Source organism: Narcine bancroftii, chromosome 5 (assembly GCF_036971445.1).
Source record: "Narcine bancroftii isolate sNarBan1 chromosome 5, sNarBan1.hap1, whole genome shotgun sequence".
In the NCBI taxonomy this organism is placed as follows: domain Eukaryota; kingdom Metazoa; phylum Chordata; class Chondrichthyes; order Torpediniformes; family Narcinidae; genus Narcine; species Narcine bancroftii.
In genome coordinates, this window is record NC_091473.1 from 165,492,910 (window position 1) to 165,519,724 (window position 26,815).

The 26,815-nt window shown below is 40.0% G+C and overlaps 1 protein-coding gene across 18 annotated transcripts in view; it reads left to right on the forward strand.

The window, feature by feature from the left end:
• The window catches only part of LOC138764132 (protein FAM107B-like), a 196,789-nt gene extending 172,135 nt beyond the window's left edge, over positions 1 to 24,654 (forward strand). For all 18 annotated transcript variants that reach the window (XM_069939560.1, XM_069939567.1, XM_069939570.1 and 15 more), the window contains 2 exons: positions 19,523 to 19,679; positions 22,652 to 24,654. In XM_069939560.1, coding sequence (XP_069795661.1) covers positions 19,523 to 19,679; positions 22,652 to 22,768 — 274 coding nt within the window. In that variant the 3' untranslated portion in view covers positions 22,769 to 24,654. The remainder of the gene's footprint in view (positions 1 to 19,522; positions 19,680 to 22,651) is intronic.
• Positions 24,655 to 26,815: the final 2,161 nt, after the last annotated feature.

A 26,815-nucleotide genomic window follows, 5' to 3' on the forward strand; every position in this document is an offset into this window, starting at 1 on the left:
AAATTGGACTGGAAACATTGATCATGAGTGGAGGTCGTTTAAACAAAGATTTATGCAGTATCTACAAGACATTAGGCTCAATAGCAATGGAAGATTGCACTGGTACTTACCTGGCAGGAGGTTTTCAATTCATTTGTTTTTGCCAAGGCAGAAAGCCACGGCAAGTTTGACAAGGTTATTGAGATGTTTGATGAACACTGTTCACCAAAGAAAAATGGAATGTTCAAGAGGTACGTGTTTCGCTCGTGCACGCAGCTGCAGGGAGAGAGATTTGAAACTTTTTTTAACGGACTTGAAATTAAAAGCAAGAACATGCAATTTTGGATTGTGCAAGATTCAATAATCCATGATCAAATTGTGTTTGGGATTATTGATAAAAAAGAGAGAGACAGGTTGCTGTGAGAGACAGAGCTTACCTTAGCTGGAGCTGTGAAGATCCAGTAAATTAGCTCTGCAGCACGCAAAATTGTTTGGTGAGAGGGCGAAAGCCAGTGAAAACAAAAGCATGGCCACAGTGTCTGGACACATAAACAAAAAATGAGGCATAGGAAACAACAAAAAGATGGAGAGGCATTCAATTGCAAATGATATGGCACTCAACATGCATCAAAACAATGGTCAGCCTATGGAAAAGTCTAATAATTGCAAAGGGCAGAATCACTATGCAAAGCAATGTTTTTCCAAAAGGAAATAAAACCAAAGTGAAAGCGTGCATGCTGTACACACTATAGAAGAAACTCCTCTCAGTGACACATTTTTTGTGGGTGTGGTACTGCAGAAAGATTCTAAACCAACAGACAATGAACAGCACAAGCGTGAACAGAGTCAAGCAAGATAAGTGGACTATGACATTACATACAAATTAAACAAATATTCCCTTCAAGCTCGACACAGAGGCATAAGTCAATTTGATCTGTGAGCGTGACACCAGGGCAATGAAGATGAACCCATACATCCATGCAAATCCTGTGCAGCTCAAAGCCTACAATGGACAGAGCATCGACACGAAAGGTAAAGAGCACCACCTCAGGTTCACAGTAGTCCCAGATGGACTGCTTGGTGACAAAGCATGTGAAAACAAGAGGATGTACAACATTAGCAGTACCAATGCATGGAACAGCATAGAGGAAATATTGGATCAATTTCCAGTCATCTTCAAGCAGTTTGGAGTTCTTCCATTCACATTAAGATACAGTTAAAAGAGGACACACAGCCAGTAGTGCATGTCCCGAGACGGGTCCCAGTGCCACTAAAAGAAAAGCTCAAGCATGAACTCGACTGAATGAAAGAACTAGGGGTTATAAAGAAAGTGGAGGGGCCACAGAATGGGTGAATTCAATGATGTGGGTCAAAAAGAAGAACGGTGAGCTTCATGTGTGCATGGACCCAAAAGACTTAAAAGCCATTATAAAGAGAGAACATTATCAGTTTCGGACCAGGGATGAAATTACAAGTGAGATGGATGGTGCAAAGTTTTTCACTAAATTGGATGCATCCCAGGGTTTCTGGCAAATAAAACTGCATGAAGATAGAACAAAATAATGTACATTTAATACACCATTTGGCCGATACTCCTGTTTGACGATGCCTTTTGGAATTTCCTCGGCTCCGGAGGTGTTCCACAGGACAATGGAGCACATCATAGAAGGCATGAATGGGTACGTGTGTACATGATGACATGATCCTATGGGGATCCACACAAAAACAACACAACAAAAGGTTCATCAAAGTGCTACAACGCATCCAGAAGTATGGATTAAAATTAAACAGAGAAAAATGTCAGTTTGGTGTGAAGGAAATCACCTTCCTGGGAGATAAACTGTCAGAGGCAGGTGTGGACCCAGACAAGGGCAAAGAGAAAGCAATTTTAAAGATGCCCAGACCCACTGACAAAAAAGGCATATTGAGAGTGCTGGGAATGATCAATTTCATTGGTAAATTCATACCAAACCTGTCTTCCGAAACAATGAACTTAAGGAAGTTGTTACAGGAGAAATGTGAATTCAATTGGACAGATGCAGCCTGAATAAAAGCACTCACAACTGGAGGGAGAACAAATGCTTTTATTAGCTTATAACTATGGGTAGGGTTTCACAGTTGTCTTCGGAAGGGTTCTGGGTTTAGGCGGGAAACCAGGGTTATATGTGAGCAGATGGGGGCAGAGCTAGGAGACGGAGCCACCCATCAGCACAACACCCTACCAGTGAATTAAATCACTGCAAGAGACAGCCACAAGGAATAATGGGGATGCCTGAAGACCATTCTTACTAGAAAACCAGTGTTTTTGACATTCTTTGATGCATCCAGAAGGACAAAAATATCTACAGATGCTTCAAAGGATGGAATAGGCTGAGGGAGGAGATTGGAGGCCAGTAGCATATGCATCAAGGACGATAACAACATCTGAATGTCGATTATGCGCAGATCGAGGAAGAGTGTCTATGAACTTGAGCAATTCCACAGTTATGTGTATGGTTTACAAACATGCGTGACAGAGACAGACCACAAGCCATTAATTGCGATAATCAAGAAAAATTTCAGTGAGATGTTGCCGCGAATCCAAAAACTGATGACAAAGCTACAATGTTATGACCTTGAATTGGTGAACACTCCATTTCACCAGGGAAACTTATTGTGTTAGCTGATGCGTTATCCAGACAATGACACAGAGTGAAGTACACAATGCGAGTTCCACAGAGACAGATGTAAATCTCCATGTGAACCTAATCACTGAATCTCTTCCCGTATGTGGCATGAAATCCAAGCAGATCACAGCTGAAACAGAAAAGGACAGAGTTCTACAGAAGGTTATCAAGAATCTGAATGAAGGATGGCCTAGAGGTAAATGTCAGGCATACTACAACATCAGAGCAGAGCTGAGTGTTGCCAATGGGCTTCTACTCAGACAGAGCAGAATTCTCATTCCTCAATCACTGTGCCAAGAGATGCTGAAAATGGTGCACGAGGGGTACCTTGGAATGGAAAAATGCAAGAGGAGGGGCAGAACTGCTATTTATTGGCCAGGGATAAATGCTGACATTGACAGGATGGTTTCAAGCTGTGAGACCTGTTTGAAACATCACGCAGAGCAGACAAAGAAACCCATGATAACAACTGACGTACCAGCAGAACCATGGTAGAAAGTAGGGACTGCTCTGTTCCACGTGGATGGAATGAATTACCTGCTGGTTTTTGACTATCTATCAAACTATCCAGAGATTGTGCTGCTTCCTAGCACATCTGCTGCTTGTGTGATTCAATATATGAAATCGATCTTTGCAAGACATGGAATTCCTCAAATTTTCCACAGTGACAATGGATCATGCTATGGCTGTCAAGAATTCCAGAACTTTGCAGAAGAGTATGATTTTCAACACGTGAATTTAAGTCCTATGCATCCACAGTCAAATGATAAAGCAGAGAAAGGCATTCACATAGTTAAACAGTTGCTCAAGAAAGCACTAGTCAGTAGCTCGTGTGTATCTATCTCTGAGTTACAGAGCTTTGCCAATTGAACATGGCATGTCACCCACTGAACTTCTGATGGGACATAGACTATGCACCACACTTCCCTACTCTGCAGTCACAAACAAGAACAGAAACGTCAAAGATGTCGAATGGAAACAAAAGTGTTTGCAATGAAGACAAAAAGCAAAACTCTGAAGAGTCAGCAAGAAGCGTAGGGCCACTGGCACAATATGAGACTCAGAGATTCCAACACTTGGGACAAAAAGGCCACTGTTCTAGAGGAAGTAAATCCAAGATCCTCCACTGTCAGAACAGAGGATGGTCAAATACTGAGGAGGAATCAAAAGAGCCTGCTGAAATGCAAGAGACACTGTAGGAAAAGATAAATACAGAAGATCCAGGAACAGAGGAAACACCACCAGTGCTGGACTGTAGTGGACCAGCAGAGCCAACATAAGCACCTGTGTTAAGATCCACACACATGTTATCAAGACACCTGCCAGGCTGAATCTCTGAAAGAAAAGGAACTGCAGACTTAAAAAGTTTGTGTTGCTGATGTTTATGTTGAACTTTAAATTGAAATGAATACTGTATTAGTGTGTCATGTTGTTGGATTAAACATCTCAAGGAAAGGGGTCGTAGTGATAGAGTGCTAAACCTGATCACTAAGGGGTCAGGAATTCTTCAGCGCTTGACGTCCTGCTTTGCGGAAACTGCCAAAATGTTTGGCCTGGAAGTCAGCCTGAAGAAAACTGAGGTCCTCCATCAGCCAGCTCCCCACCATGACTACCAGCCCCTCCCACATCTCCATCGGGCACACAAAACTCAAAACGGTCAACCAGTTTACCTATCTCGGCTGCACCATTTCATCAGATGCAAGGATCGACAATGAGATAGACAACAGACTCGCCAAGGCAAATAGCGCCTTTGGAAGACTACACAAAAGAGTCTGGAAAAACAACCAACTGAAAAACCTCACAAAGATAAGCGTATACAGAGCCGTTGTCATACCCACACTCCTGTTCGGCTCCGAATCATGGGTCCTCTACCGGCACCACCTACGGCTCCTAGAACGCTTCCACCAGCGTTGTCTCCGCTCCATCCTCAACATCCATTGGAGCGCTTTCATCCCTAACGTCGAAGTACTCGAGATGGCAGAGGTCGACAGCATCGAGTCCACGCTGCTGAAGATCCAGCTGCGCTGGATGGGTCACATCTCCAGAATGGAGGACCATCGCCTTCCCAAGATCGTGTTATATGGCGAGCTCTCCACTGGCCACCGTGACAGAGGTGCACCAAAGAAAAGATACAAGGACTGCCTAAAGAAATCTCTTGGTGCCTGCCACATTGACCACCGCCAGTGGGCTGATAACGCCTCAAACCGTGCATCTTGGCGCCTCACAGTTTGGCGGGCAGCAACCTCCTTTGAAGAAGACCGCAGAGCCCACCTCACTGACAAAAGGCAAAGGAGGAAAAACCCAACACCCAACCCCAACCAACCAATTTTCCCCTGCAACCGCTGCAACTGTGTCTGCCTGTCCTGCATCGGACTTGTCAGCCACAAACGAGCCTGCAGCTAACGTGGACTTTTTACCCCCTCCATAAATCTTCGTCTGCGAAGCCAAGCCAAAGAAGAAGATTCAAGATGGATGTCTCCATGAAGTCTTGTCTCTGCGTGTTGTAGCTAATAAATATCATTGTTTTAAAAGAACCCAAGTTTCTTTATTACAATAAAAGAAACATCACAATTGGTGAGGCCAGTTTTGGGATAGTGTGTGCAGTTTTGGTCACCTAACTGTGGTGATATGTAATTACACCACTAGGCCACCAGGGGTCACCCCGGTGATCTTGTATATAAAACAGTCCAGAGCTACAGTCTAGCCTTCCAGGTTTGTCTTGCAGAGAGACAAGTCTTTTTAGTGTAGATATTAATTTATTAAAGCTGTCTTATACTTGCACTGCTGATGTGGTTATTGTCAGTATGCTAATTAACGGAAGGATATCAATAAGATAGAGAGAGTGCAGAGAAGATTTACTAGGATGTTGCCCAGACTTCAGGAACTGAGTTACAGGGAAAGGTTAAACAGGTTAGGACTTTGTTCCCTGGAGCATAGAAGAATGAGGGGTGATTTGACAGAGGTACTTAAAATTGAGGGAGATAGACAGAGTAAATATAGATAGGCTTTTTCCATTTAGGGTGGATGAGATTCAAACAAGAGGACAATGAAATTAAGGGTGAAAGGGAAAAGGTTTTGTGGGAACATGAGGGGGAACTTGTTCACTCAGAGTGTGGAACGAGTTTCCACCTGAAGTGGTAGATGTGGGCTTGATTTTAACATTTAAAGAAAATTTGGACAGGTATGTGGATGGGAGAGGTATGGAGGGCTATGGAATGAGTGCAGGCAACTGGGACGAGGCTATAAAAAGTGGTTCAGCACAGACTAAAGAGCCCTGTTTCTGTGTTGTAATTGTCCTATGGTTCTATGATCAGAGGAGGGAATTGATCTGGTTCCTGGGTGCAAATCAGTGGCTTTTTGTAGAACTGGATTGGAATCGGCTTTAATGTCATTGCAGATAAAAAGCCGACTACCAAAATGGGAGCTGAGCAAAGATTAAACTGGTAAGAATTATTAAAGTTCATTTTGACTCCTAATCATTATAACTATTTGGTGATTTTAAAAATGAATCTATTGAAAAGGACGTGAGTAGTTTTCAGAGAGAATGCTGAATTTGTTAGAACCTGCCTTTCCTAACACAAGGAACAATTCAAATTTGTTTCCCATATGCAAAGCCATATCCTTCAAGCTAAATAAATGTACCTTTGAGTATTCCGTGTCTCTCTTGCCAGTCTTCTGTGTTTATCCCTTGTTGCTTTTTGTAACCACTTTAAACTGAAGCTGATCCTCTTGTGTCATTTGCTCTCTTCCAGCTTCAACCTTAATGGTCTCAGCGAGGAACTGATCTCATTTTGTTGGCCCCAAATGAAAATCTCTGTTGCAATGCCTTCAGTTTTTCTCATCCCTCTTAAATTTGTGCCTTGGTGTTCATTATTTTGTGGGGCGTTTTGTTAAAAGTAGCATAATATTTTCCAGAAATGTTGGTAACCAAGATCCCTGTATTCAGTGAATGATGTGTGTTTTTTCCCTTGTTGCTCTTGTAGCACTGTTAATGGGCAATTCCACATGCAATCAAACAGCCATTTTCTCCACATTTAATATTCTTTCTTTTTAAAATTTTTGAAGGCTATCAAATGACTGTCTTGGTATTTTGTCCGTCTGCTGGCTCTCAATGTCTATCATTCTGATTAATTGTTTTTTTCTTTATGCGCCCCTTACTAAGTTGCTTGTTATCTGTTACCTTTGAAAGAATGCAACATGGTTTTGGTACAGTCGGCCCAATGTGGTGCCAGCAGTGATGAATGTCGTCATTGATGTCTTTCTTCACTGAGTGGTCGCTCTGGAGACAGGAAAGGGTCTCCTTCTCAGCCAAATTGCCTTTCTCTGGCTGCTTGTGTTGGATTCAAAAGTACAGACCACTTCTGGTATGGGACTGGACCTTTTTGTGGGTGAAGACCTTTGACACAAGAAGGGAACTCGCAGATCATTATTGTTGAAATAAAGTTGAGGATAGTTATGGCAAGGAACAAGAAGCAGTTTCTTCTAACAAATCACTCGGCTTTTTTTAATCGTGCAACCCTGCATTAAAGCCGGCTTAATGGAAAAAAAAGTGGATTTACCTTTTTATGGAGAAGGCCTAAAGGCTGATCCGGTGTTGCCTTCACAGAGCAGCGTCAGGTGTCGTCTTCTGGAGCTGAGGGAGGTGGGGCAAGTGGTTCAGTAGCACCGCCCATCATCGTGACATCATCCATACGTACCGGCAAGTGAAAAATTAATATAGACATTCCCTCCCACCCAAAAGAACAAAAAATTTTAGCCATCACTAATATGAACAGAGTAATGACGTGAGTAACAAGTGAACACATTGAGCGCTTTAAAATTTGTGCTCCTGGGTCGCAGGCTGATAACTTCATTGCAACATCATCAGCCTGCCCCTTCGTAGCCGCTTTCAGCGGCATTGCCTTCATGGAGGAGGTGGAGACAGAATTGCTCCACCTCTGAGTGTACCACCCCCCCCCCACCCCCACCACCCCCAGGCAGATCGGAGTTCACCTGCTGAATCTGCCCTCAGAAATTTCTTGAAAGTAAGTGAAATGATCTCAAGGTGGAGAGTATCTGCCTTTACATTCACTTATTTTAAAACTATAAAAATGCTTACTGTTTATCAAGTTATAAACTAGGAGTGAGCTGAATGTTGCTGCCATCTGCTGAACAAAACAGATCAAGCAAGACTTGTGACAAAAATGAATTCTTTGTGCCTTGTATTGACTGACATTTTTCTAACCAGAAAAGTAATAAATAAGACTTAGAATGGTTTTATCACCTTTAGCTCAGTGGCCTGGATTGTTGCCTCTTGCGCAGATCCAAAGCAGTTCTGCTCCAAACACAGCAAGGAAGTCATTTCGATGGTGTTGTTAACTCTGCTAAGAGGTGTGCACCGCAGCAATAAATCCAGCAACAGGCTCCAGATTGTAGGAAATAGAGCGGTGAAATATTTAAAGAACTTTAAACATGTACATCAAAAATAACAAAAGCTTTAAACTTTTAGTTATCAGTACTTGAGGCAGTGCCTTGAGGTGTGAGAGAATGTTGTGTTTTATATCGCATATAGATATGATTTTGGGAGATAAGTGTGGCAGGTTTTTTTTAAGTGCAGGTCACATACAAACACTTCAATACAATTCTCATTTAAAATACTGGAGCTCTGCTCAAGCCAGGCAGTCCGGCTCTGAAGGCCTTTGCAAAAGCTTTGGGGAGTGCCCAAGGGACTTCATTAATGGATTGTTGTTTTGAAAAGCAACAGATGAAAGAACTTGGAGGATTAGGTCCAGAGCTGCAGACTGTCTGAGTGGAGATTGCTGTTCTAAGAGGGTCATGTGGTTTTTCAAGCAGAGAGAGAAAAGACAGGCTTTGGTCTGAGAGAGAGAGAAATTGAGATCAGTTCTCCAGTGTTACAGTCAGCAGCAGCAGCTGGGACTGGAACAGGACAAGCTGGCAAGCTTGTGGGAAAAACCCCATTTGGAAGACGGGTTGTGACTGCTTAGTTTAGCCTGGTCAAAGCCCTTGTGGTCCATACAAGAGGAGAGGACTGGCTGCCTAATTTCTCTTGAAATAAGTGAAACAAAAAGGAACTCTGTGGTGACCTGAAAGAAAGAGGCTATCATCTGGAGAACCCTGATGGGGCAAACTTCTTCGGCAAGACACTAAAGTGGCTGATGAAAAAGAATCAGTTTGAGTCCAGGAACAACAAATCTCTCTCTGAAAACCAACAAGAACCTTCCTGAGCAGTAACCATTTACCTTTCAAGCATCAAAACCTGGTGAACTTCATAAACGTTAAATTCTGTGCACAATATAAGATTTGCCTGCAACCAGTGAATTTGGAAGAGTGAGAAGTGAGATTGGACTGTGAATTAAAGAAGTTTTCTGAATTTACACACACATTACATACATATATGCTTAGCATTAGAAGGGGGGTTAAGTTATGTTAGTTAAGTTAATAGTGATAAATGAAAGTTTGATACTGTTTTCATGTTTAAAGATAATTAAAAGCAACTTTGTCTTGGTGAATATCTATTGCTGCTGGGTTAATGCCAACTTTTGAAATCTAAAAGTTAATTTTACATTCATGGTGATAAATCTGGTAAGTTTTTGGCCAACCAATTGAGAGGATTTGGTGCTAAGCCTCACATTATAAAGGCTCGCAAAGATAATACTATTATGGCTTCAGAACATATGGACCTAAGTGATATATTTAAAAGATTCTATTCCAAACTACACTATTGTGAATATATGACTAACAATGATTTGATGGAAAAAAATTTTGGCAAATTGAATATCCCCAAGATTTCTTCAAGTAATCAAATTACACTGGATGAATATATCTCGCAAGAGGAAATAACGGTTGTTACAGGGTCAGTGCCAGCGAAGCATACATGGATATTTCCCCCCAAAAGAAGTGCTGTGCCCTCCCCAATGAGGTTCTGTGCCTCCCAAATGGTCACAGCCATTCCTGGCCATCAGACCCACCCCCATTCCCTCCCATGTCAGTAGCCTCTAGGTTGACACATGCTAGCGACTCCACCCACCCCCAGCCTCAACCCTAGCGTGTGTCAAACATCAGTAGCATCTAGTAATGCCTAACATAATAAAAAGAGTGCCCTCATATCCCAAGTCAGGGGGTGGATGGCTAGCACTCCCCTTCCTCCCCCATGAGACAAGACCCCCTCTAAATCACCAATGCCCCCTCTAACATATGTTCTGGCATTGACCCTGGTTTGTTATTTCCTTATTACAATCTGGAAAAGCCCCTGGCCCCAATGGTTCCCAGTGGATTTTTCAAATTATTTTCTAAGTTGCTCACACCTTACCTAAAAGTAGTTTTAGCAAATTTTTAAAAACGGTGTAAACTTCCAGGTTCATTTAATGAAGCTAGCATTTCTTTAATTGCGAAGAAGGTAAGGACACAATCAAAGTTTAGCCAATAGGATGGAAAACATTTTACCATAAATTATTTCTGAAGATCAAATAGGATTTAGTAAAACCCGATATTCCTACTTTAATATAAACTCCTGAATGTATTCTTTAATTGGACTCTGAAAAAGCTTTTGATCATATAGAATGGACATATCTGTTTACAACACTTGAAAAATTTAATTTTAGTTCCGATTTTATTACATGGGTTAAATTATTGTACTCATGGCAAACCACAATTCTTACTAATTTACAGCAATCTCAACCTTTTAATTTGCAATGTGGCAGTCATCAAGGATGCCCATTACGCCCTTTATTATTTGATCTGCCGATTGAACCATTGTCAATTGTATTTCATGAGTGCAGGGACATCTTGGGAATGTGAAGGAAAGGGTTTGAACATAAGGTCTCTCTTTATGCAGACAATCTTTTACTTTACATTTCAGATCCAGTCACCTCCCTCCCCCATATGATGCCATTGTTTTCACAATTTAGTCAATTGTCAGAATATAAGTTGAATGTGCATTAAAGTGAACTTCTTCCATTGAATCTTTCTGCAGAAATGTGTGATGGTTCTCCTTTTAATGTTGCTAAAAATCAGTCTACCTATCTTGGTATTATAATTTAAAAGAATCATAAACGTCTTTTTAAGAAGAATTATTTTTCTATGCTTAAACAAGTGAAACATCCCTGACCCAATGGTCACCTTTGTCTACAACTCTAGTTGGCCCTATAAATTCTATTAAAATGAATATTTTGCCTAAATTTTTATACCTTTTTCAGTCTGTTCCAATTTTTGTTCCTAAATCGTTTTTTGACTTATTTTACTTGGCCGTATTTTCTTATATATGGAAGGGTAAGCATCTCACCTTAATAAATTTTTTCTACTGAGATTTCTGCTAGATGGTGGAATGGCTCTGCCTAACGTTAGATTCTATTATTGGGCTGTCTTACGTATTGGTCCTTCTTTCATAATCATTCTGACTGCCCGTTATGGATATCAATGGAGCTAAACTTTCCCCAAAATGTTTCTAATTCAGCACTTCTGGGCTCTTCACTTCCATTTTCAACTAAGTTCATTGATAATACAATTGTTAAATATTCTATGAGAATTTGAGCACAATTTAGAAAATGTTTTGCATTTCATAATTTTTTTCTCTCAAGCCCTATTGTATCCAATCACTTTTTTCAACCTTCTTTACAAATTTTTCAGAGGTGGTAGTCAAAGTTTTAAGAATCTGTTCAGTGATGGATATTTTGCATCATTTGACCAGCTTTCTGCTAATTTAACCTGCCCAAATTTCTTAATTTTTTTAGATATTTGCAAGCCTGGTATTTTCTTAAATCAAAATTATCTGATTTTTTTTTCCAAGAGAATCTGAATCAAATTTTGTAGGTGAGGCATTTTTTTTAGCTTAATGCCATCTCGTAAAAGTTTAATATCTATTATTTTTGAGAAATTATGTTTAAATCAGACTTCATTAGTTAAAATTAGTATTTAAATTCAACTATATCGGATGTGGATTGGGACACATTTCTTAAGTTGGTTAATAGCTCTTCGTTATGTGCTCGTCATTGTCTATTACAATTAAAAGTGGTATATAGGGCACATTGTCTATGGCTAAATTGTCTCGCTTTTATTCCAATTTGAGTCCCTTTTGTAAGAGTGGAGAAGTGTCATTAATTCTTATGTTCTGGACCTGTCCTAGTCTAAAAGAATACTGGAGAGAGGTTTTCCACACTTTGCCAAAAGATTTTAATATAGATTTAACACTGAATCCTTTGGTGGCCCTCTTCAGTGCAATGGGAGGGGGGGGGGGAGGGGGAAAGATTCTTCTCTGTCTCAGAGTAGTGCTATTTCTTTTGCCTCTCTTTGGGTGAAGCTGCCCCCCCTCCCACTCATGATCAGTGGTTGTGTGACATTATGTCCTGTTTGAATGTGGAAAAGATCTGTTATTCAATTAATAATTCATATATAAGATTTCAGATGTTATGGGGATCATTTATGACTAATTTCCTTACTTTATAATTTAAATTTAATGTAATTAAATTGAAAACAGCTATTCCCAGCTTACTTCCAGTTTACTCATATCTTAAGTTAAAATTGTAAATAAGTCCAAATTAAGGTGCAGCAAAAAAGACAGACAAAGGTAATTTGGTGAACAATGGAATGACAGAGAAATCAGATGCTGGTCTAAGGGTATTGTACTTAAATGCACAGAACATTAGAAATAAGGCAGATGACCTAGTTGTGGCTATCACCGAAGCATGACTGAATGAGAGGTGTGATTGGGAACTGAATGTACAGGCTTACACCTTGTATAGGAAAGATAGGCAGGTAGGTAGAGGAGGTGGCCTGGCCCTGATGGCAAACAATGCACTTGAAAGAAGGGACATAGGACAGAAATTGTGGAATCTTTATGGGTTGAAATAAGAAATGGCAAGGGTAGAAAGACCTTACCAGCTGTAATATACAAGTCCCCAAACAACAGAGGGCTCCGAGATGCAGCTAGAAATAGAAAAAGCAGGGCAGAAGGAGAATGTCCAGATAATTATGAGAGATTTTAATATGAAAGGGGACTGGGAATGTCAGGAAGGTACTGGATCTCAGGAGAAAGAGTTTATAGAATGCCTAAAGGATGGCTTTTTGGAACAGCTAGTCGATCAGCCCACCAGAGGATCAGCGGTTTTGGATTGGGTGATGTGTAATGAACATGAGGTGATTAGGGATTTAAAGGTTGTGGAGCTCTTAGGAAGTAGTGATCACAACATGATAGAGTTCAGCTTCCAATTTGAAAGGGAAAAAAATGATATCAGGTGGGTCAATATTTCAATGGGATGAGAGAGGAACTGGCCCAAGTTGACGGGAAAAGTAAGCTAGATGGGGGGACGGCAGAACAGAATGGGTTGATATTTCTACAAGAAATAAAGCACAGGATGGATATATTCCAAGAAAAAGGAAAATTATGAATGGTAAAATTATGCAGATATGGCTAACGAGAAAAGCTAAAACAAAAGCTAAAACAAAAGCAAAAGGGAAGGCAGACAGGGTAGCAAAAATTACTGGAATTTTTTAAAACTTAGAGAGACAAAGTAAGTCATTAGGAAAAAGATGAAATATGAAAGGAAATTGGCAAATAACATACAAAAGGATTCTAAGAGTATCTTCAAATATATAAAAAGTAAAAGAGAAACAAGGATAGATATAGGGTTGATTTAAAAATTATAATGGGTGAGAAGGAGGTGGTAGAGGAACTAAATGGATATTTTGCATTGGTCTTCACTGTGGAAGACATTAGCAATATGCCTGATATTCAAAGGTCTCCGGTAATAGATTTAAGTACAGCCAGGATTACTAGAGAGATGGTGCTTAGTAGGCTGAATGGTCTAAAAGTAGATAAGTCTCTGGGACTAGATGAGGTCCACCCATGGGCTCTGAAGAAGGTGGCCTTCGAGATAGTGGAGGCATTAGAATTGATTTTCCAGAAATCAATAGACTCCAGCATGGTTCCTGAGATTTGGAAGGTCGCAAAAGTAGTTCCGCTGTTTAAGAAAGGAAGGAGGCAGGAAAAAGGAAATTATAGGCCTATTAGTCTGACTTGGGTAGTTGAAAAGATATTGGAATCGATCCTCGATGACGAGGTTATGGGATACTTTGAGGTTCATGGGATGATAGGTCCAAACCAGCATGGTTTCATGAAGGGAAAATCCTGTCTGACCAACTTAATAGAATTTTTTGAGGAAATTTCAAGCAGGTTGGACAAGGGAGAGGCTGAGGATGATGTGTATTTGGATTTTCAAAAGGCCTTTGATAAGGTGCCACATAAGGGGATGCCTAATGACACCAAGATAGGTGGTAGAGTACGAAGTGTAGAAGAAATCGAAAGCATGCAGGGAGACTTGGACAGCTTAGGAGAATGGGCAAAGAAATGGTAGATGCAATATAATGTTGAGAAATGTACGGTTGTGGATTTTGGTTGAGGAAATAAACGGTCGGATTATTATTTGGATGGGGAGAAAATTCAAACCTCAGATGTACAAAGGGTCTTGAGGGTCCTCATGCAGGATAACCTGAAAGTTGACTGCCAGGTTGGATCGGCAGTAAAGAAGGCAAATGCTATGTTGGCATTCATTTCAAAGGGGATTGTGTATAAGAATGAAGAGGTGTTAATGAGACTCTGTAGGGCACTGGTGAGATCTCATTTGGAGTACTGTGTGCAGTTTTGGACCCCATATCTTAGAAAGAATACAGCAAGGTTGGAGAGGGTACAGAGGAGATTTACCAGAATGATTCCAGGAATGAGAAGGCTAACATAGAAAAAAAAACATAGAAACATAGAAATATAGGTGCAGGAGTAGGCCATTTGGCCCTTCAAGCCTACACCGCCATTCAATATGATCATGGCTGATTGGTACCCGGTTCCTGCCTTCTCCTCATACCCCTTGATCCCCTTAGCCACAAGGGCCAAATCTAACATACTCTTAAATATTGATAAAGGAACCGGCCTCAATTACTTCCTGTGGGAAAGAATTCCATAGATCCACCACTCTCTGAGAGAAGAAATTTTTCCTCATCTCATTCCTAAAAAAATTCCCCCTTATACTTAAACTCTGACCCCGGTTCTGCTTTTTCCCAGCATTGGAAACAACCTACCTGCGTCTACTCTGTCTAAACCCTTAAGAATTTTATATGTTTCTACAAAATCTCCCCTCAATCTTCTAAATTCCAGAGAATACAAGCCTAGACTATCCAACCTTTCTTCATATCCAAGTCCTTCCATCCCTGGTATCAGTCTAAACATATTAGGAATGCTGAGCGGCTCTTGGTCTCTATTCATTAGAACATAGAAGAATGAGAGGGGATCTCATAGAAACATTTTGAATAATGAATGGATTGGACAGAGTGGATGTAAATAAGATGTTTCCCCTGTTGGGTGAATCCAGGACAAGAGGGCACAGTCTTAGAATTAGAAGGTAACCTTTTAAAACAGAGATGAGGAGAAATTTCTTTAGCCATACGGTAGTCGTTTTGTGGCCACATGCAGCTGCGGAGGCAGGATCACTAGGGGAATTTAAAGGGGAAATTGATAGGTATCTAATTAGTCAGGGTATCGTGGGATATGGGGACAAGGCTGGAGCTTGGAACTAGATGCGAGAACAGTTTAGCTCAGGGAGGTTTCACAGAGAAAATAGATGTAGGAGTAGGTCATTTGCCCCTTCAAGATTATTTTAGTACTGTCTTCACCAAGGAAGACATAACTAATCTATAGGAAATGATTGAGGATCGGGGATCTATTGTGACAGAAGGACTAAAGGAAATAATTGTAAATCGAGAAGTTGTATTAGTTAAATTGCAGGGATTAAAGGCGGATAAATCCCCAGGGCCGGATAATCTGCATCCGAGAGTGCTGAAGGATGTAGCCCAGGAAATAGTGGATGCGTTGGTGATAATGTTTCAAACTTATTTGGATACTGGATTAGTTCCTGAGAATTTGAGGGTGACCAACGTAACCCCACTCTTTAAGAACTGAGGGAGTGAGAAATCGGGAAACTACAGACCAGTTAGCCTGGCATCGGTAGTAAGGAAGGTCCTAGAATCGGTTATTAAAGATGCAATTGCAGTACATTTGGAAAGTAGTGGTATCATCACACAGAGTCAGCATGGTTTTGTGAGAGGGAAATCATGTCTGATGAATCTAATAGAGTTTTTTGAGGATGTAACCAGTAGAGTGGATAGGGGAGAACCAGTGGATGTGGTATATCTGGACTTTAGTAAGCCGTTTGATAAGGTTCCACACAGAAGACTAGCGTATAAACTTAAAGAGCACGGTATAGAAGGTATGGTATTAAGGTGGATAGAGAATTATTTGAGGGGCAGGAAGCAAAGAGTAGGAATAAATGGGTTCTTTTCAGAATGGCAGCTAGTGACTAGTGGGGTACCGCAGGGCTCAGTGCTGGGGCTGCAGTGGTTTACGATATATATCAATGACTTAGATGTGGGGATAGATAGCAGTATCTCAAAATTTGCAGACGATATGAAGTTGGGTGGCAGGGTTAGCTGTGTGGAGGATGCTAGGAGAGTGCAGGGTGATTTGGACAAGTTAGGCGAGTGGGCCAGGACATGGCAGATGCAGTTTAATGTGGATAAATGTGAGGTTATCCACTTTGGAGGTAAGAACAGGAAAGAGAATTATTATTTAAATGGTATCTGTTTCGGAAAAGGGGAGATGCAGCGAGGCTTGGGTGTTGCTGTGCATCAGTCGTTGAAAGTGGGCGTACAGGTGTAGCAGGCGGTGAGGAGGGCGAATGGTATGTTGGCGTTCATAGCGAGAGGATTTGAGTCCAGGAGTAGGGAGATCCTGCTGCAGCCATACAGGGACTTGGTGAGACCACACCTGGAGTACTGTGTGCAGTTTTGGTCACCTTATCTGAGGAAGGATATCCTTGACTGGAGGGGCTGCAGAGAAGGTTTACTAGGCTGATACTGAGGATGGAGGGACTCACATATGAAGAAAGGTTGGATAGACTAGGCTTGTAGTCTCTGGAATTTAGAAGATTGAGGGGGGATCTTATAGAAATAAAATTCTTCAGGGTTTAGACAGAAGGTTGTTTCCAATGCTGGGAAAAACCAGAACTAGGGGCCATAGTTTAAGTATAAGGGGGAAGTTTTTTAGGACTGAGATGAGGAAAAATTTCTTCTCTCAGAGAGTGGAATTCTTTGCCACAGGAAGTAGTTGAGGCCAGTTCCCTGTCAATATTTAAGTGTAGATTAGATTTGGCCCTTGTGACCAAGGGTATTAGGGGGTATGGAGCGAAAGCAGGAACCGAGTACTGATCAGCCATGATCCTAATGAATGGCAGTGTAGGCTTGAAGGGCCAAATGGACTACTCCTACACCTATTTTCTATGTTTCTATGAAAACTCGATGCGGCAAATAGCCTGCTTCTGTTCCTTTTTCTTGTGATTCTCCACGCTCTTTTTATTTACCTTTTTTTTCTTCCTTTTTCTTTTAATACTACTCTTATATAACATGTGGCAACACTGTTTGGCAATGTTTTGCGGTTTTCTGTACTATTTTCTTCCTATTTTTGTTCTATTATAGTTTTTTCCCAAATAAAAGATGTATATCATTTAGATTATGAATTATAGATATGATTTACAATTCTTGTATGTTTTTGTTATACTGAATGCCTTATTAAGTTTGTGTAACTATCCTTATCTTATTGAATTGCTCTTTTTTTGTATTAGTTCTTTATTAAAATCAATAAAAAATATTTTAAAAAGAACAATGAATCAGTCCTCCATACATACATGAACTACACACTGATTTTTCAACAGAGATTGCTAAAACAGCAGTGAATTTTTCAACATACTGGTCATTTTGGCCCACAAGCCCGTGCTACCTAATTGACCTACAACCCCTGGTGTGTTTTGAACGGTGGAAGGAAACTGGAGCTCCCAGGGAAAACCCATGCAGACACGGGGAGTTGGTGGGGGGGGGGGGGGGGGAGAGAAACATACAAACTCCTTACAGACAGTGCGGGATTCAAACCTCTGTCCCAATCGCTGGCGGTGTAACGGTGTTGTGCTAACGGTTAGGTTAAATGTGTGCCATCCTGAGGTACAGTAACTGTTTCATTTTGTTTTGTCCCTCGCTTTGAAACATCTTAAGACCAATTAAAGATGCCCAACGTGTTGACCACAACTTGACACAAAGCACAAATACATCTTCTGACTCTTCACTGTATTTGTAAAAGACTAGAAGACACTAAATCTTGAAGATTCCTATTGAAATTATTATATAGGCTATTAGTAAACATAAAATGTGCAGCTCACCTTTGGAGGGGGTGGTGGTGAGAGATCAATTCGGCAAGTGACAAAGGAATGCATGGGGCCCATGTACTAAATAATATCTGAGTATTTCATCCAAAGAAAAAGATAAGAAGGTAATAACAATTGTTTATCAATTGAATAATGTTATTCTATGAAGAAATGTTCATATTATTTGATGGTGGCATTTAATTTTAAATTAAGGCACAGCTGATATTTCATGATGTGAAAGTGTCATTCAAATGATAACACTTCCATGTTTGGAATAAAAATAATTGTAGCAGGAATTGCAGAAGAATAATCTGCACACAATGCTGATTTAAATCAAAGTTCATGAAAATGCCTTCAAAATAATAAATATATGTTTCATAGAAATGAGCTTCTTGTTAGCTCCCAACAACTAAATATGAATCTTTTTATATATGAATATTTGTTGGGTAAGTTGTCAATTATCTGCCATGTGATGAGTTAACACAACCTGATATTTACTTGTATGTCTGAATAAGGTGAATTTTTTTTTCCAGATGTGTTTTGATGATCGGCAAGGAGTTTGTACTGTCTGCATGGGTTTTCCCCGGGAGCTCCAGTTTCCTCCCACTGTTCAAATCATACCGGGGGTGTAGTTTAATTGGGTGTAATTGGGCAGCATGGAACATGCTGTATTTCTAAATTTTTTAAAAATCAGCCCACGATGTTATGCTGACCAATAGCAACCTACTCAACCTTTCTTACCTTACACCATTAACTCTCTTATTGTTTTTGTATTCATGTGCCTGTCAGAGTCTTTTAAATATCCCTATTGTACCATCCTCTACCACCTCTGCTGGGAATGCAGTCCAAGCACCCACTACTCCCTGTGTTTTTAAAAATAAAACTTACCCTGATGTCTCCCCTAAACTTTCCTCCCTTCACCTTGTACTGATATCCTCTGGTGTTAGCTACTCTCACCCCAGGAATAAAAGTGCTGGCTGCCCACCCTATCCATGCCTCCCATGATCTGTGGAGCTCTATTGACTCACGCCTCATCCTTCTTCGCTCCACGAGAAAAGCCCGAGTTCTGTTAACCTTGCTTCATAAGACACATTGTCCAATCCAGGCAGCAGCCTGGTAAATCTCCTCTGCCCCCTCTCCAGAACTTGCACATCCTTCCTGCAATGAGGCAAGTAGAATTAAACAATACTGCAAGTGTGGTCCAACCAGAGTTTTATAGAGCTGCAACATTACCTCTTGGCTCTTAAACTCAATCCTCTGACTAACGAAGGCCAGCATAATGATAAGCCTTCTTATCTGCCCAATCAACCTGTGTAGCATCCTTGAGAGATCTATGGAGTTGGGCCCCCAAGGCTCCTCTGTTCCTCCACAAATGTAAGAATCCCACCATTAACCATGTACTCTGATTTCAGGTTTGACCCACCAAAACGCATCGCCTCTCACTGATATGGATTGAACTCTACCTGCCACTCTTCCGCCCAACTCTGCATCCTGCCTATATCCTTTTGTAACCTATGGCAACCTTCAGCACCATCTACAGCAACCTTTGTGCCATCTGCAAACTTGGTGATGAGGGAAATTTATTTTTAATTTCTATGGATAAGCCAATTAGGGAGTTAAACTATTTCATTTCACTTCTTGCAGTGGAGTGGGTGTTGAAAACAAACCAGAGTTACAACGAGTGCTGGAATACAGACGGCGAGATCAACTAATTCGACAAAGAAAGGAGGAAGAGGAGGCACAGAAAATAAAATCTCCTTTTGAACTTCAACTCCAGAAGAGGCAGCAAAGGCTGGAACAGGTTTGAAGGAAACCTTGTAACTTTAATTCCTCATTTAGATAACAAGGAATCTGCAAAGTGAGGCTGAAATAGCTGTAATCTTATTGAATGGCAAATCGAATACAAGGAGTCAATCAGCTTCTCCCGGTTCTATTTCTTGCGTTCATTGCTGGTAAAGTAATTTATCTTGAACTTGTCCCAAAGCATGTAGTATGCCAAGAAATGTGTTGATGATTTTTGGGTCAAATTGAATCCAAAAGCAAAGAGTTTCTGGAATTCTGAAATACAATCAGAGAATGACTGCACATATACAACAATGTTCCTCTGGACAAGGGTGCACACACACAAATTCAGCAAATCAGGACGCACCTCTGGAAAGTGGAGCAATGTTAACATTTAAAAACTGATAAAGTCAATGTGAAACATTTGCTGTGTCCACTTAATGCTCTGCAGTTTGTTGTTGTTGTTCATCTTTCATAGTCAAAGATGACCATGACTTCAAAGCAGTCAGATGCACCTCAAGGTTCTTATTAATTTATGGAACTCTGTTTTATAAATCTCCCTCCCACCCCAATCCCACTTCCCCGTCACTAGTTACTTCTCGCGCAGACCTTTGCATTTGTCACACTTTCTTCTAAATTTGATTTCTCCCTGTGTCCTGTCCCTCTCTGCAGCAACTCCAAAGAGGGCAAGAGGATTGCAGGAGGCAAGGCCCTGAAGGAGCAGACTCATTTCTCAAAACCAGTACATTGGACCTGGCTTTCTCCCTCTCCAAAATAAGAAAGTGAAAGGCTTGCCCCAACAGAAGAACCATGCAACAAAGTTCAGCCAAACCACCTCGAATTTGGCTCCAAACAGTAAAAGGCAGGAGGGTACATTTTGAGGTTATTCCCTCATTTTGATTCCCTCTCGGACTATTTTGTGGGCACAAAACAAGGTTCAACGTTCCTTTTATTGTCATGTAATACTACATAAAATGTAATATACATGATATAATTCAACTTATAATTCAAGGCAGGCAAAGAGTCACCTTGAGCATTGGCCGTTGCTCCGAACAATAAGAGAAACCAAAGGAATTCCCTTCAGAGATGCTGGCCATCCATGGATTTACCCCCAGCGCTCCCGCAGCCTCTGCAGCTGCACAAACTCCTGCTCCAACCATTGGCATCCAGATCCAAACTTCTGATGCGATCAGAAGACCTTCAGCTCCCGAGGGAGCCCTCTTGTGCCCTCAGCACCCTCTTGAATCCTAGTTATGATACCTGGTTCCTATGAGCCAATCTCCAGCAGCCTGCAACCTGCGTGTGTCCTCTGACCCCAAGCCACAAACTGCCCGCAGCCTGTGCTGGTATTTCAGTCGCTGAGCCGCTCACTGGTCCACTGCCGTGATCACCTTCCTGTAGGATCATCTCCCAGGCATATCCTTTTTAACGGGGTGGGGGGGGGGGGGGGTGGGTGTTCTCCCTCAACAGCTGATTCAGTCTGTTCCATCAGTGGTACCACTGCAAGTCAACCTCAGTGCTGGTCAGTGGAATGTTTTCCAACTTAAATATAAATTTTGCTCTACATTTTCTTCCAAATCATTAATATAGATGATGAGCAATTTGGACTCAGCACTGATGTCAATGGCAAACAACTGATTAAAGTTTACAATCTGAAAAGACTCCATACCAACCTGTGTCTCCAACAAGCCAACTTTTTGTCTAATTTGCTACCTCACTCTCCATTTCATCTATTCTAATATTCTGCTCCAGCTTTAAGATGTAAAAGTTTATGTCAACAGCATTCATTCCCTCATCAATCCTCTTGGTCGCCTCAACAAATTTGTGAAACACGATCTCCCTCAAACAAAATCATGTTGACCATCCACAATTGGTCCTTTTGTATTTCCTAATGAAAGTAGATTTTACCCTTTAGGATCCCTTCCGGCACATTTTCCACCACTGACCTTTTCCTTGCAGCCCTTCATAAATAAAGATATAATATTGGCTACTCTCCAATCTTTTCTTACCTCAGCTGTGCTTTATGAAGCTACAAAATGCATTGCCAGTGTCTCAGCAATCTCCTCCCTCCCCTCCCCCAACCCAAGTCAGGCCAAAGGGATTTATCTATCTTCATCCTTTGTAATGTCACCATGATTCAAGATATCCCCTGAATTCAGTGGATTCCATGTCCTTCTCCATGATGAGTACAGCTGAGAAGCATTCTTTTTAAGACCTTGTCCATCTCCCACGGCTCCACCATACTGATCCTTAAGATTTACTCTCTTGCTAGCTTTTTTACTTCAAATATAATTTTTTTAGGGTTCTCTTTTATGTTGCCTAGCAGAGATATCTTGTGTTCCCTTTTTGTCCTCCAAAGTTTCTTCTTAAATGTATTCCCACATTTGCTAAACTCCTCAAGGCTCTTGCTTGATCCAGCTTGTTTATACCTGCTTCATGTTGTTTTCTTCTTTACTTGATCAGAACCCGCAATATCTCCCATCAACCAGAGTTCTATTATCCTACCTGTCTTCGCTCAAACAGAATTCTACTCGCCCTTAACTCTTCCAGTCTTGCTTCCAATATCTTTCTACTTTCAAATGGCCTCTCCTGAGTCACTGAGAAACTTCCTGAAATTTTTTTTTGCATTTGAAAATGTGGTTATCAATGAGAAAACTTATTCTACATAACCTAGAAATTAATCCAAGATTTTCCCCTTCTGCCGCAGGGTTAGGAATAAATATTAATGTGAGTTAAGAATTTGAGAAAGGTGGAAGAGAGTAGTGGTTTTGTATTTCAAAAATGCCTTGAAGCTGAAGCCTGTTGCAAACTGACTTCTGCCAAATTCTATTATTTCTTGTTTTAGACCTGACATTATCATTAGTCTCATATGCAACTTTTGTCAGTCATTTATGTACCTAAAGCATCATAATGGTTTTAATTTATGTGCAAAAGAGGGAACTATTGGAGGAAACTTTTATGACTATTAAATGTTGAAATTATGTCTTTCAGTTGGAAAGAGAACAGGAGAGGAACGAAGAAGAACAAGAGAGTGCTCCTGAATTCATCAAAGTCAAAAAAAACTTGCGGAGAACATCCACTTTCAGTTCTGAGAAGAAGGCCGGCTAATATTAAGACTTTCCTTCTCAATTGCCTTTAACTGGGTGATCTGCTAAACACCAGTTCTACTTGACTGATTTGCTACGCCATCACTTAGAGTTCATTTAATTTTCTTGTCTTACTTAAGAGGAAATGAAATATGAATAGTTTATTCTGCTGTGAATGGACAGCCAGTCTTTTCCAGACATTAAAAATGTTTGTATTGTTGGAATCACCGAACCTGGTCAATTGGTGAGAATGTAAAAGTGCTGCTTAACGTGAAGACGCCTGTTTGAATCAAAACAAAGATGAGAAGAATCCAGTGAATCTGAATGAGGAATTGTACTAACTAAGTGACCTATCAACACATTTAAACGTATGATTCCTGACTAAAACTGAAAATCCAGCTAGTTACTCTTGCAAAGTGTTTCATAGTGAGAATTTTATGTAAAATATTCTTCTGCTTATAACATCAACTGCTTTGCTGCACCAGTGACTCTTAATATTTTAATGGGCTGAATATTCCCTTTGACAGGTGAAATAATATGTGTTGACATTTATTATCGAAGATGAGCCTTTTAATTGTGTTGCAGTTTGGTCGGATATTTTGCTTTTTTTTTGTTCCGGCTCTATTTGAAGTAAAATTTTTCTAATGGAAGATTATCATTGTAAATGCTACATGGGTGCAAGTAATCTTATCCTACAGATCTTAAAAGTAAATTAAAGTCGTGGGTGTTGGTATTTTATGAATTGTGTGATACACAGACATTCAACAACTGAATTAGCCAGAATCTGCTGGGAAGATTTGGAGTTCTTGGCTGTTGATTTTTTTAAATGTTTATTTAGGGATTAAATATAGATTGCTCAATATCTAGCACTCTGGGAAATATATAGTGATTTTCAATACATTTATTATCTACCTGAAATAGTAAATATGTAGATAACTCCTGTACTGGAAATCTTGGTATATTGTTTCTGATATATCTGGAAAAGTAATGAATAGGGTCTGCACAATTAAAATTTCTACTGAAAGTAAACCTAAACTATAAGATTTGTTTTCTGATTTCCTGGCAGCACATTTAATTATTGACAAAGTAAATAGGAGATTGTAAACTTACTAATTATTGTATTAATTTTGAAAAGTAACAGTACCATAGCCTTAGAAAATCAATAATAAATAGCCTTGCAGAATTCTGGTCAGGTAAGACCAGAATTTTGTGTAGCACAAGAGATGCAATGACTAGTTCTTTGAAAATCAAAGCTGCATAAACAATAAAAATGAATTCATTGATAATATTTTTATGTTCATTCTGTTCTTTACATTTCACAAAGCTGACATTTTTAAGTCATGTTCGAGTCGTGGAAACTGTGCTTTCTGTGGAATTACTTGGTCAATTATGAATTTTTTTTACATGTATTTAAAAAGTTTTCCACCCCTCTTAATTTTGTTTGCCATGCATTCAATTCACTGGTTAATAGAATGAAGAGTCTTGTATTTTATGACAGGAATTGTGAAAAAAAAATGCAATTTATCTGTTCCAGTGACAAATTATGTTGTTAATGATAACAGATGTCTGTGGACTTTTTTGAAATTTTGCCTTTGCAATGTTACTGAACAGGTATCGACTGTTGGGTAAGGTATATCTGTTACACATAAATATGAATATATACATCCAATTAGAGTTAGTACTATAAGGCACATTCTAAAATTGAGTTTATTTTCTCTCACATTGTTCCTTTTTACATGTACAAAACCTACATTTAAGTTCAAGTTACAGTCTGTGATCATGGTTACTCAATTGAATTATAGATAACGGGAGATGGGGAGCATAATATTCAGTTGAATTGTTGCCATCTTTGGATTTGTGTCATTATAACTTTGAAATAAAAAAAATGCATATTTTACTTTGTAGAAACTTCTAATGCATCAAAAATTTGCTTTGGTTTCAAAATTTATTGTACAAATACTATATTTACATTTCTACTGGTTTATCTGTTCCAAATGTTCTTTGCTAACAGTAAGATTAGTTAATGGTATTAATGTCATTGGGTGTATTTAAGGCAGAGATGGATAGGTTCTTGATTAGCCAGGGCATCAAAGGTTATGGGGAGAAGGCCGGGCAGTGGGGCTGAGTGGGAAAATGGATCAGCTCATGATTAAATAGCAGGGCAGACTCGGTGGGTTGAACAGTCTATTTCTGCTCTATGTCTTCTGATCTGATTTTGCAAACTTCAAGGTGGCTGAGGAGGATGTTTCAATTAACTTTGGTTTGTCATTGAATCAGCCTTAATGGCTTAACAACACCAATATTTGCAGCAATTAATTTTGCAATATTAAAGCCAATGTCTTGTCAAAAAAAGCATTAAAAAAATATAGATGTGATAAATCTGAAACAAAACAGACAAAAATGCTTAAAATACTCTGCAGAAAGTTGTAGAGAGAGAACAAAACACTGTTGCTAGTGTGGTTTTCTGAAACAAACTGGAAAATCTAGCTCCCTAAAATTAATGAATTGAACATTGTGTTCTGGAAGTCTGTGAGAGAGAATAGATCACAGTGAAATTAACGATGGAATACAACATTAGTATCCAGTGATTCGGCACATTCTACAGGTCAAGTCACCTCCTGTGTCGTGATGCTAAGCGACAGCAAGTCCAAAATGACCTAACACCACAAAATTTATTGATGAATCGTTGGCAATGTAGAAGCTAATGCTCGATCAAATAGCAAAAACTATACAGGTATTTGAAATATTAAACCGGCAATATTGGAAATACTCAAGTCAAGTCTATTGTCATCTGATTGTACAGATACAACCCGACAAAATGGTGTTCTCTGGGCCTCAGTGCAAAAAAATACAGGCACACAACCAGGCATAACACACATACAGACAAATAGTACATGTGCAGGACAAATATTTTATCTATATAAACAAATAAATAAATATTGTTTTGTACAAATGAGAGTCTCGGATGGTTAGTGTGAGCAGTTCCTTTGGTCGTTCAGCAGTGAATTGGGGCAGCATTGGCGCATTAAAAAAAATACAGAGTCCCAAAGACTAAACTGCACCACCATACAATAATATTATGGTTGATTATGTGTCTTCATGCGATCTCTCCATATTCCTTGATCTCTTTAGCCAAAGGGCCACACCTTTTATCTATATCTATATCTATATCTCAGGAACTGGCCTTAACAGTTTCCTATGGGAGGGAGTTCCACAAGTTCACGACTCGGAGTGAAGGAGTTTATACACCTCTCAATCTTAAATGGCTTTCTCCTCCTTGTTCTGGACTTCCTTAACATTGAGAACATTCTTCCTGCATCTAACATATCAAGTCCTGTGAGAATTTTATTTGCTTCAATGAGATCTAAATTCTGCTGAGTATAACTCCAGTTCTATCCAGTCTTTCTTCAATCATTAGTCCTGCCATTCCAAGAATCAGTCTGGTGAACCTTTTCTGTACTCCCCCAATAGCAAGAATGCACTTTGTTCGATGAGGAAGCCATAATTGTTTGCAATACTCAAAAGTGTGACCTCACCAAGGCAGACACAACTTCAGTGATCCCTCCTTACTTCTATATTCAAAATGTCCCACAGGGAGTGGTGAGAGTGTGGAACAAGCTGGCAGGTGAAGGAAATGGGCTTGATTTCAACATTTGAGAAAAAATTGGATAGGTACATAAATGGGAGGGCTTTTATCTGGGTGCAGGTCAATAGGACTAGGCAGAATAATAGCTTGGCACAGACTATTTCTGTGTTGTAGTGTTCTATGGTATGATAAAGACCAATATGCCTTTTGCCATCTCCATGCATTCCAACTTTCAATGACTTGATGTACCACTGCCCTTTTCCTAATTTATCACCATTCGGATATCAATCTGCCTTCCTATTACTGCCATCAAATTGGATAACCTCATATTTGTCTACATTTTACTGCATCTGCCACCTACTTGTTCTCAACCTTTTTCTTTCCACTCACTTACCATTTTAAGTAAGATCTGTGCCTCTGTGATTAGTAAGGGATTGCTTAAGTGTGTTAGAAATAGAAGTACCTTAACAGAAATTGCTCGAG